At 33.6% G+C, this 12046-nt stretch overlaps 1 protein-coding gene across 2 annotated transcripts in view; it reads right to left on the minus strand.

The window, feature by feature from the left end:
* LOC138704968 (collagen and calcium-binding EGF domain-containing protein 1-like) overlaps positions 1 to 12046 on the minus strand; it is a 181526-nt gene continuing 169480 nt past the window's right edge. The window contains exons 8-9 of one of the 2 annotated variants that reach the window (XM_069833449.1): positions 10552 to 10718; positions 1 to 971 (exon numbers count right to left, since the gene is read on the minus strand). In XM_069833449.1, coding sequence (XP_069689550.1) covers positions 749 to 971; positions 10552 to 10718 — 390 coding nt within the window. In that variant the 3' untranslated portion in view covers positions 1 to 748. Of the gene's footprint in view, positions 972 to 1714; positions 1931 to 10551; positions 10719 to 12046 lie in introns of those variants that run through there. The other variant, XM_069833450.1, reaches the window with a different exon arrangement.

Consider the following 12046-nt stretch of genomic DNA (forward strand, 5'->3'; position numbering starts at 1 on the left):
CCACCTTCCTCAAATCAATTTTAATATTATCCTCCCATCTACGTCTCGGCCTCCCCAAAGGTCTTTTTCCCTCCGGTCTTCACATTAATACCATACTCTTAGAAAATTAATGTTCTGTGGAGCAAGTAACAATGGGACACCTGAATGTTAGGAAATGATAGCATAGGTTACAAGACAAGGCTCTTAATATAGCCCTCAGATTTAAAACTTTTCAAAAAAGTTGTACAGCTCAGACAGTCTCCATGATTTGTTTTGGAGAACTTATTTTGAAAAGCATTAATAGATACAGAATTTATTATATAAAATTAAGTTTTTAAAATAAAGAGTTGTAGTAAGTATTGAATTCATCATTATATGCTGCTTAAAGTGTTTCTAGAAGTTAAAGCGGGTATGTTACATATTTCTGAAAAGTAGGTATAAAGGATCTTCCAGTGCTGTCTTATATTTAAAATTTTTATACACACTCTTATTGTAATAATTCCATGTATAATTATTTAACAGGTATTCGTTCATGCTGTATTTTAAAACTACAATTTAGTTAAAATTGAAAGCTTTGAAAGATAGAAATTCGCACAAAGTAGAGTATAATTGATTTTAAGTTTTGAAAGTTGGTCAGTGATGCCGTTATTGGATTGGAGTAAATGTGGTTATATTTATTTTTAAGCTCTTCATGCCTTAGGTATAACAACTTTCAAACATTTACTTTTTTTTTAAATATATTTTACAAAGGTAGTAAAACTCCCAACTTTCAAGTGTATTCATCAGAATCCAGATCACCTGATGCATCCTCCCATTCTGCATATTCGTGGAAAGTTTTTTTCAGCTGTTCTGTGTCACGGAACTCAGCTGGGTCTGTACTCTCCAACCATGGTGCCATGTGGCCTTGAAGCAACCTCTGTTGTCGTTCAAGGCGTTTACGATCTTTAGATCGATGTTGACGCAGCTCCGCCTGCAGATCAAGTGCTGGTGGACTGAAGCAATGATTAACTTCTTTTAATGTAGGTACAGCAGTTATACATACTCTGTGAATACCGAATTACATATATTACGAGCAGATAATACAATATACAATATTTTTCAATGTGTGTCTCAATGATACTGGGGAGAAAAGATTGCATTTGGATCATTCCATGTCAACGTAACCAGAGGGTGTTGCATCAACACCACCAAATTGGCCCATTTTTTTCTCTCAAACAGTTAGTTCACATTAAAGGACTTTTTTTAACGACAACTGAGTCATCAGTTATTGCATTTATTTTTTATACATTTCATAGCTGAGTGTTGTAGTTCATTACTGAAAAAAAAAAAACTTGTTCCTAACATCGCTTATTAGATATATAATAGGCAAGAAACTTTTCCAAAATTTTGTGAAAATATTGAATTTTAGAAATTTATTTTTCGTGTACGAACATGAAGTCTAGTTTTTATTTCCTGTGCAATGGAATCTACATACATACATGTATTACAGGGAAAAAACTGTCCTAATACAGCTAACCAGACATGGAGATAAGATGCCCAGAAGCTAGCAAAAATTAAAAAAAAAAAATTGTAAAAATGTAATTTTCAGCTGTTAAAAAATCAATGTCTGGTACCTTCCACGAATATCATTTTATTTTTCACAAAATTCTCACAATTATGACAGTCTGTGTACAAAATTTCATCTCAAGTGATATAGGTACTTGCTACAATTTTTTTACTGACATTGGTTTTTTAATGTACTATAAATAACTAACTTCAGAGATTCAAATTCTGAATGGAAATTACATTGTTGATGATTAGGAAAACACACAAAATATATTACAATTATAATTGATAAAAATGTCCCTAAGTTATGTTTCCTGGTGAGATTTAATAGAGATGATGTTGGCTCACAACATTAGGATATCCTTCATCAAGAATTTCTGCCAGGTACCACCATTTGGATCTGGAACTGTACAGGGGTTATATTTATGTTGAATCCAGTATGCAAGCCCCCACACCAGTAGCTGCGCAGACCATACAGGACAGGTGAAATAGAAAGTTACGTGTGATGCCATTACTGTGGCAGCTCAAGCTAGCAGGATATTAAGTTTCTAGCTACAAATATCACAAATATAAGTATCCGGACCCTTAATAATACATGAAAATATAATAAACTGTGAAATTATTGTTTATCCTTATTATAATAAAGTAATAAGTACACAATACGATTTATAAAACCAATACAACTGGATTGAATTTCATAAGAAGACCTGCCTGCAACATAACATGTGATTGTAAATAATCATTACCATATTTACGAATTATAGAAACCTTGAACCTACAATATGCTCTACAATTATTACATTATTTTTGTCGAAACTAACAATCCTCTTGATATTCATATATGAAATACAATACAAGTGTTATTGTGACGAACAAAGTGACAATAAAAACGGTCAGGAATGAAGAAATAAGTACGCATACGATTTATAAAACCAATACAACTGGATTGAATTTCATACGAAGGCCTGCCTGCAACATAACATGTGATTGAAAATAATCATTACCATATCTACGAATTATAGAAACCTTGAACTTACAATATGCTCTACAATTATTACCTTATTTTTGTCGAAGCTAACAATCCTCTTGATATTCATATATGAAATACAATACAAGTGTTATTGTGACGAACAAAGTGACAATAAAAACGGTCAGGAATGAAGAAATTATAGACCTATTATTTACCCTAAAAAAAAAAAGTAAAAAGACTTTATTATGTTGAGTGTTAATAATCAATCCACTAAATCTTACTTCAAAATGCATTAAATTGAAATCTCAATAATAATAATAATAATAATAATAGGCCTAAATTATTATTATTATTATTATTATTATTATTATTGTTATTATTATGGGATAGCCTATTGTAGCTTTCTGTATTAAATCAAGCATCAGATCTGAAAAATTTGCTGTTTACAATGTCATGCAAGTTTTCGTTAATCAGGTTGTTTTTCCTTCAGTTTTTTTTTTTAGTCAAGCTTCTTAAGTTTGATATTATAACTGCATATCTGTCACATTATTCCGAAAAATAGGCCAGACTTCATTAAATTTCAGATTTGGGTAGGTTTCCGGGTCGTAGTCCTTATTGTTGGTGAAGTGCAGGAATTTTCAATTCGACAAGTCTCCTATATGAGAGCGTTTTGGGAAGAATGGTGTAGCAGTCATTGAATATTTGTACCAGTACATCTGTTCTTCAGGTTTGTGAATAATGTTCTGCAGTATCACTATGCCGAAAAGTACACGTATTTCAGAGTCTGTAGTAGGCCACCACGAATTATTTTCAGCATTCTCTGAACACTTATTAGGATGCCGAATCGTTTCCTCGAATATCATGTTGATGAGGTCATTATCAAAGAATAATTTAAAAAATTGAGAATTATCGTTATCAGAAACAATGTTAAAATTTCAGGGAATGGGGACCTCGGAGGTGCAGAAGAAATGGTGCCAGATGTCTTCTATTCAAACCACTGTTGAAAAGAGGCGACATCAACAGATCTGAATTTGTTTTTGGTCTATAACTTCGTCTTCTGATACCGATGTTTCATTTCCTAATCTTCTAAAGGAATATATTCTTGATAAAAAGTTTCGGAATCACTAACTTGATCCAGCTTTACACAAAACAGCACAAAAAACACAAACAGAAACCGCCAAAACTAACTAGCACCTACTCACTACTGTGTGTGAATGCTATATGAGCATAGAATTCCACTCGCAAGGAAGAAGTACAAAAAACACCACCAGATATACCAATATCACTAACTTCTGTAGCCATCTAGTGAGGAAAAGGTTAATGAAAGGATGGAAACTTATATATTTGGACTATTTACATTTCAATTTATAAAATCATATTTTTGTAAAAGGCAAGGGTCCAAGAGACCTGGTACTTTTAATAAAAACATCTTAAAACTAAAAAAATATATTCGGAATTTAATTCTTAGCAGCGAAAATGGGACTCAAACGAGTTAACTTGGGTTAATAAATTTTGACACAAGTTAGCAACCCGAGTTAACTCTGGTTAATCAGGGAAGTGGTTAAAGTCTGTTATACCATTATATAAATCTCGAATGTTTTTATTCTTACTATTTGTTTCTACCTCATTCAATTTTTCCTTCAATAAAGGCTCTGCTTAAAATAATATAAGAAAATATATTTCCTCTAGGTCCTTCCCCTTAAAGCATAGCAGTGCTCTGTAAAAGTTCCTGTACCCTGAGATGATGTGAACAACACAACTTATATAATAACGACGTAGTTAACTTCATAGGTTCGGTGTCTGAACTTCCATCTCTAATGATGTGTTAATAGAATATAATATCGTGTGTAGACATTATTGAAAATCAGTCAAACAAGCCGTTTTCATTGTGGACATTGATTTTTAAAACTATGTAATGATAAATTAGCATCTAATTTTTCACAACTAATGCCATTGGTTCGTGTGTATGTGATTCCTGTGAGCACACCGACTGCAGAAAGATCTTCCGGTGCTGAAAAGAATAAAGATGTATGCACGCAATAGTCAATGTACAAGAGAAAAGAGACTTAAACACTTAGGCCAAGTGCACACAGAATTAGACATGGCGTGACATGATACGACAGTTTGTCTGTTGTACTTGTCTCCCATTGATTCCTTATGATATGATGCACACAGAATCAGACACGAGCAGATGGTCTGATAACTGCAGCATCCATAATTCCTTTATCTACAGATACTATTGTTGTGTAGTGCACATTATTCAGAATGGAACTCAATGCGGATAAATTAGTTGAGGAGCTCCAAAACAAAACCCGTTAAGTCCACAAAACATAAATTTTCAGAAAAGACGAAAAACTTCTACGGCTTAATTTTGTTGATAAAAAAATTAAAAGAAACCACTGTTGCAAAAAGGACTTTTTGTGATAACAAAATGACTAGTGCGGAAAATCAGTTGTATCTAAATTAGGAATAATCAAATACTCTCCAATGATAATACTGGAAAGTTCACGGTAAAAGTGGCGAATGACTCACCGGTGCTATCTAGCGGCAGGGATTGTAGGCAGCGAGGATGACGTGACAATTAACGCGATGAACTGTGGTATGAGTTTTGTTCTTCAACAAACACGTGATGTCGTAAGGATTATTATCATTATAGTTGCACACAATGTCAGTTAAATGTGGAATTTGTTTGTTTTAGAAACTACACTTAGCGAAAGCTGCTAGATCTTTCATCAGATTTCCAAAAGACAGAGATAGGGTGTAGTCATGTAAACACCAGTAGAATGTTACTTTTCTATTACAAGATTATTATTATTATTATTATTATTATTATTATTATTATTATTATTATTATTATTATTATACTATTAATACTGCTTCTACTACTACAGTTATTTGCTTTTATCTTTTAGGTGTGCCATGCCCATACAGGTAAATAAATGCAAAGGACAAGGACTGAAGTCCTAGACGTTAGTTAGTGAGGTTTAATAGTGCGCATCAGCTACTATCGCTATTTGCGCCTTATCTAAAATTCTTTAAAAAAGAAAACACAAGCAATATGCTAACACTAATTAAAAACATTGTCAACAGTTCTAGACGAAACGTTTAGATTAGAGGGACAGAATATTTGTACAAAAATCACAGGATATAGTCAGATCACTTTAGATTATGGACTTCAATGACTAATACTTTGGAACATCAGGAATAAGTAAAAATAAAGTGTAATAAATTTGAAAAGTATACTGAAGTTTCAAATCAGTCGTAGGACTGTTAATTTTTAATATTTTGTTTTTAATAACAGACTGAAGGTAACAATTATTCATTCACTAAATTTAACAGCTCCTTCTTCCGAAAATGTGGGTCAAAATCAAAACACAATGAAAGAACCGCGAAGGCCCCAGAAAAACGTATTACATCTTGCATCGAGGGGGCTGTTGTTTCTCTTATATCAGACAGAAACGACGGACGATACTTCTCTACCATGTAATTATATTGTACATTAGCAGTTAAATAATATTCTCTATGCTAACTGAATCAGTTACCAAACTGCATTAATCTACTTTACTTTCTTCACACAAAACACAATTTCCGTATACAAAAATTGAAAGTCTTGACTTTTTTTTTTAACCAAACAGTGTGCATTGGAATGCGTAACATAAAAATGTGAATTGTTTGATTTTGTGAAGAAAGTGGACTCATGTTTTTTCATAATAAGTGATTCAGGTAGTTATTCGGACAAAATACTTTGCCTAGCCCTATACTTTACAGGCATTATTAATATTTCACTAAATAAAGTTCATTTTTTTTACGATTCAAGAATTCCTAAAAGATGAAAAATTTCTCAAGTGTAAATGACAACTCCGAACACAGCAAATTCAAACGCTGATTTAATTAAAATTGTTTAAGATGGTGAATTCATTAGCCCCAAGTGCGCTTAAAAAGAAGCAAATGTGGAGGCGGTATTCCAGTTACGACAAAAGTTTTATCGCAACATTCCATTATTGCTCACCTCAAGGCTAAAAGTTTTTAAGAAGAAAATTATGTTTGTCAACAGTTAGATCTCTACAAAATTGACTTCATGAATTTGGTATAGGCCCTGGTATAAATCCCACCATTTTACAATTCATTATTAAAAATAAAATCGTATATTCTATCATTGAATGAAAAGGTTCTAACTATTATTGTTGTAGATGAAATGTCTTTGAAGGAAAATATAACTTATAACGCTAAAGCACACACTTCGAGGGATTCATTGAATTAGGTATAAATAGACCTAATCAACAAACTTCAACTGATGTAAAAATTTCAGAAGTACCACTTGCAATGGTTTTCATTATTCGAGGAATGTGCAAAAATTTAAAGCAAACCATAGGTTATTTTCTATCAAAAGGTATCATGCCTGCAGAGATTTTAAAATCACATCTGCTTGATGTAATAGATAACATACAATATATATGCTTTATCCCTAAAGCAGCAACTGTGCCAGTATCTTCACTGACAAATACTTTAATGTACTAATAAATCGTTGTATCAAAAATAAAATGGTTAACCATTAGCTAAGAAACGAAATAGGCGAATTATGAAAGCTTCTAAAGACATGCACAACTAAATCATAATTACATTTGAAAATTCGAGAATTGTGTCATTTCATTTTTATTCCAATAACTTTGTAACTTCTTAGTAATTAAAAATATTGTTAACACTGTGACTCTAAATGATGCTATTGCTTTACATTTTATTATTTACATCACATGCACACCTCTCCGCTTTTCCTCACGTAACCCAGCATGCCGCATGGAGTGTATCAACAATCCAAGCCGCTAGATAGCAGCACAGTCATTTTTCGCCGCCGCTTGCAATGCTAAATGGGGAAGCTTTCCAGTATTATTGTTAGAGAGTATTTGGAATAATCGCAACTAAAAAAAAAAATATATTGAACTGACAACTTGTTTTGTTCCATACGGGTGGACAAAATGGGTTTTGAAACAAATGCTAACGAAATACAAGTATGTACTTTAAAAAATCAAGTTCACTAAATCAAAATTAACTCGTTCCTGTACATGTCACAGTGATTGTTATGAATTAATTGTCCACAATTTATTACTATTATGCTTCATTGATTTTCAAAAGAAAATCAAAATACAAAAGAAAAAGGTATATCATTCCAAAATCTTGTTTCTCACTTGAAGTCTTGAACAGTATCTACATGTGTCGATAGCAGATGTACCAAACCCCAGTGTCTTTCAGTGTAAAAGATGTTGTAAAAGAACCACCGTTTTACTTTCAAAGAGTCTGACACATTGGAATTATAAATTTTGTGTAGTTTGCTTATACTGAGATTTTAAGGAAGGTACAATCTCCTTTTCCACGAGAGTAGTAGCTTTTGCATGCTTTCAAGTTTGATATAAATGTAATAATAGATCGCCTCTTTTCTTTATACCATTTTGACCTACAATCGTCACACCATCTTTCCTTAGTGGGCTTTCCAGCCAGTGTGTTCATTCGACATCAACCGATATCGAAGAGAGCACGAAAGAATTTTGAACAGACTAGAATCTCTTCGTTATTGGCACTTCTTAACTATAATGATAATAATAATAATAATAATAATAATAATAATATTTTTTTTTAATCTTGTTATAGTTGCTGTAACAACTTGGTTATATCACGACTTATAACCACTTGTATCTTCAGGATACTATCTTTGATGTGCCCTGGATTTTAGAAACTTAAAATCCATCGACCTGGGACGGATTTGACCAGGAAACCTTTGAGTTCATTGGCAGGCACACTACCAATGTGCTACCCAGGCCAACAATAATATTTTTGAGATGCTTACAAACGCATAAATTATTATCTACACTATCATGATAACTACATTAAAAATCCCTCTTACGATATATTTTACAAGATTGTTCAATTTTCCGAAATCTTGTTTTCATTGACGTCGCCTCTTCATGGTTGAAGCAGACATCAACGAAGCAAGAAGCCTGTCTTGTTCCACTTTGTTGTGATGTGCATAAACCCTCTTTCTGAACTTTACAAAATTATATGTAGGGATTGATCAGCATTTGAAGCGCCCTTCCTTGTGTCTACAGAGAGATTCAAATGCCATGAGACTACGATCCTCATCATTATATCTAGAATAAAATTGAGGAGTCGTTTATGTTTCATGACCTTTTACGAACATTTTAACTCAGGACCGCATTATTTTCATTTAATTTACAGTGGAAATGAAATTAAATATCGTACCTGGCTTCATATTCTTTCTTTTGCTTTTGTCTCCGTCATTCTTTTCCTCTTTCTGGACCCTGAAGATCCCTCTAAGACAGACACACTTCCCTTCATGGCACCTACTACTAGAACACTATTACGAGAGTGACTTGTTTTCTACGAACACAATTTTATTCTTCTTAAATTATTACAAATGTGTGATTTATACACCAAAATGATGCCATTATGGTAACATTGATATGCCTTCGGCAGCAAATGCAGCTGCAACAATGAACTAATAAAATTATGAATATTATGTGGCTGCAGAATAAACAGAAGTCTGAGTCTGTAGACTTAACAGGCTTTGTTTCGACTGAAGCGGTAGACTGAATGGATTATGAAACAAACACTCGATTTCGACCGCATTTTTAACAGGGATGCAATGGAGTGAGAACTGAATAGAGACTGTAGATCGATGCAGGACATTTCGTAGAGTATGAATCTGTTTCAAACTCATTTTCGATCAGAGGTGGACTTAACGGGTTTTGTTTCAGAACTCCTCAGTTGTTTTAGTACAGGAAAGATACATTGAAGATGCATTCTGTACAACCCCACTTTGAAACAATATCATGACAATAATGTGATTTCTAAAAGTATGGGAGGACATTTCAAATGAGATGAAAGCACCAGGTGAATAATAATTAATAATAATAATTTGTAGTATGTCTATGCTCTGCTGTATACTATCACTCATTATTGATTTAATAGATTTTTCATTATCGTGGCTTGTGAAGTAGTCATAAACATACAAAATAACGTTTATGCACCATATTAGTAGTATTTAATTATAAGAAACTTTCAATTATATAGATTTTTAGGTGTTCTTAGGCAATAATAACCAAAAACAATAGAAATTCTGATACAGACAGTCCTCATTAATTGATGCCATTTTCTAGTCTAGGCCAGTTTTCCAAACCCACACAGCCAGCAGGTCAGTTGTCGCTAGCAGACTGTGTCAAGCTGTCGAGAGGCATTGTGAGACACTATAAAGCAAAACATCTTGCTGCAACAATATTACACTCTTTTGGCCTTATCTGGCGCCAGCATCTCATGGATAGCCATCATACTGCATGGCATTCTTTGCAGTTCTCTGAAACATCAAGTGCGAGTACCCACCCAGTCTCCTGCAACAGACACCTTAATGACTTACGGGTTGACTGCTGTAGTCACTCCCAAATGTCCATAGCAACCACTTGCAGTGCAGGCGAGTGATGCTTACTGGTTTCAATCACAAGATGTTCAGTTGTTTTCAGCTTGTGTACCAATGCCAGTATGTATTGTGTTCTTGTCTGGACGATCACAAACACCAAATTCCCTCTGCCTTTGTGTTGCTATGACCGATTTTGTTATCGAATAGTTTTTCACAAGGAACAGCCATTGCTGTAGTGCATGGTGTACTTCATCTTCAACAACAATGACAGTGACTAGTTTGCTATGACTTGTGAAATGACAATGTACAAGCAGACAGTTGCAAGTTTCAAAACAGCTGCACCATCTCATGATACACGCTCCTAAAGCTCCAGTGTCATACATGAATGCAACTCCAAGACCTCCCATGTAAATTTAACTGAAAATGAAACATTGTGATATATTCCTATCTAAACGAATGAATGAAGAAAGTCACGAGTTTCATATGAATTACTCTGTACAGTATAAAGATGGTATGTTATCCTTACTGCAATCTCTATTCCTTCATGACATGAGCTTATCCTTACTGCCTCATTAATTAATTTACTTTGCATATACGTGATAATGAGAATACATTTATGTTGTTTTCATCTTACCCATGTCCATTGAACACTTTATCCTGAAGATGTCTGACATCATGCCTCAAATCTGCCATTAGAAGAAGGAGGAAGTCAAATGATCCAGGTTTCCCCTTTGGCCCCCGAGGTCCTTGCTCTCCTTGTGATCCTTTTTGTCCTTCTCGTCCAGGTGGACCAGGAGGACCCTACATTCAACCAAAAGATATTTCTATTAGATATCATTCGTAGTTTACGTAAATTATTCCATATTATACAATTAAACCAGTAATGCCAATGATTAATTGTGCAATTAATTCAGTGAGTTTAGATAAAATTGGTTTTAATTTACTTCTATATCATGAATTCCATGCTCAACAGTACCATTTGATGTGATTGGTAAAACTAAAATTCGTTTGCTTTTTATTTTATCATTTTTCTCATCAAAACATTCAGAGCTGCCCCGAGGTCCACTCAGCCTCATGTCAAATTGAGTACCATGCCTTTTCCAGTGGTGCCAATCACACCATCTTATTTATAGTGCCAAGGTCATGAAAGCTTGGTGCTTCACTTTCATGTGTTTCCATGCACCTTCATGGTGTATAAGAGTTACACTTTTTTTAACCTTTTTATTATAACATTTCCTCATACCATAATCATCAAGATTATCCACTTGTTGCATAAATAACTATTATTCATCTATCCTCTTCACAGTGCTCTATAATAATGCCTACTCTCACTACTCCCCAGTAAAGATACGAACTGATGTAAGTGCTTCACAAATATATTCACTATTTTGTTTAAATAGTGTGTTCGTGTTCATGTACGAGTGTTAGGAAAGTGAATTTTAATTTTTGTGCTACAGGATTATAATAATTGTGAAGACATCAAATTTGTGTCTATTTCATCGGTTGTTGATTGTGCCTGGTTACCAACCATTCTTTAGAAATAACTACATACTTATACACTATTGGAAAATTATTTATTATTACTGATTCTAAATCAATATTATCTACTCATTCTACACAATTAATGTGTATGAAGTCATCATTCCAGACTTATTTGCTACAGTTAGTAGTTCGGATACGAATAATATAAAAATTACTTTATAATTTTGTGATTCCATGTCCTCTAATGAAAATATAAATGTAGTTGGTGCTGAGTGCCCTGTGTGTAAGAAGATATGTAAATCTACTGCAGGTGTTAACATACATTTAGGAAAGGCACATTCTGAATATCGAAGAAGTAAAATAGTTGAACATTATTCTTCAACCAGCTCCCAACTAAATTCTCCATCGACTTCCAGCCAACCTGATCAAAATAATACTACTACAAATACTCCTCTTATACAAAACGCACCAGTTACGAATCAGCATTCGAATCCTAATTCTGTATCAGACCATACATTTCTTGAATCTCCTGGAAACCTGCATAATGACGAAACATTTGCAGAAAACTCATCTACTAATTCTAAAAACGATTGGTGATCGAATCCTATATCTGAATGGGAAGAAAAGATTATTAAATTAAAGTCCGA

Source organism: Periplaneta americana, chromosome 8 (assembly GCF_040183065.1).
Source record: "Periplaneta americana isolate PAMFEO1 chromosome 8, P.americana_PAMFEO1_priV1, whole genome shotgun sequence".
NCBI classification, from domain to species: Eukaryota; Metazoa; Arthropoda; class Insecta; order Blattodea; family Blattidae; genus Periplaneta; species Periplaneta americana.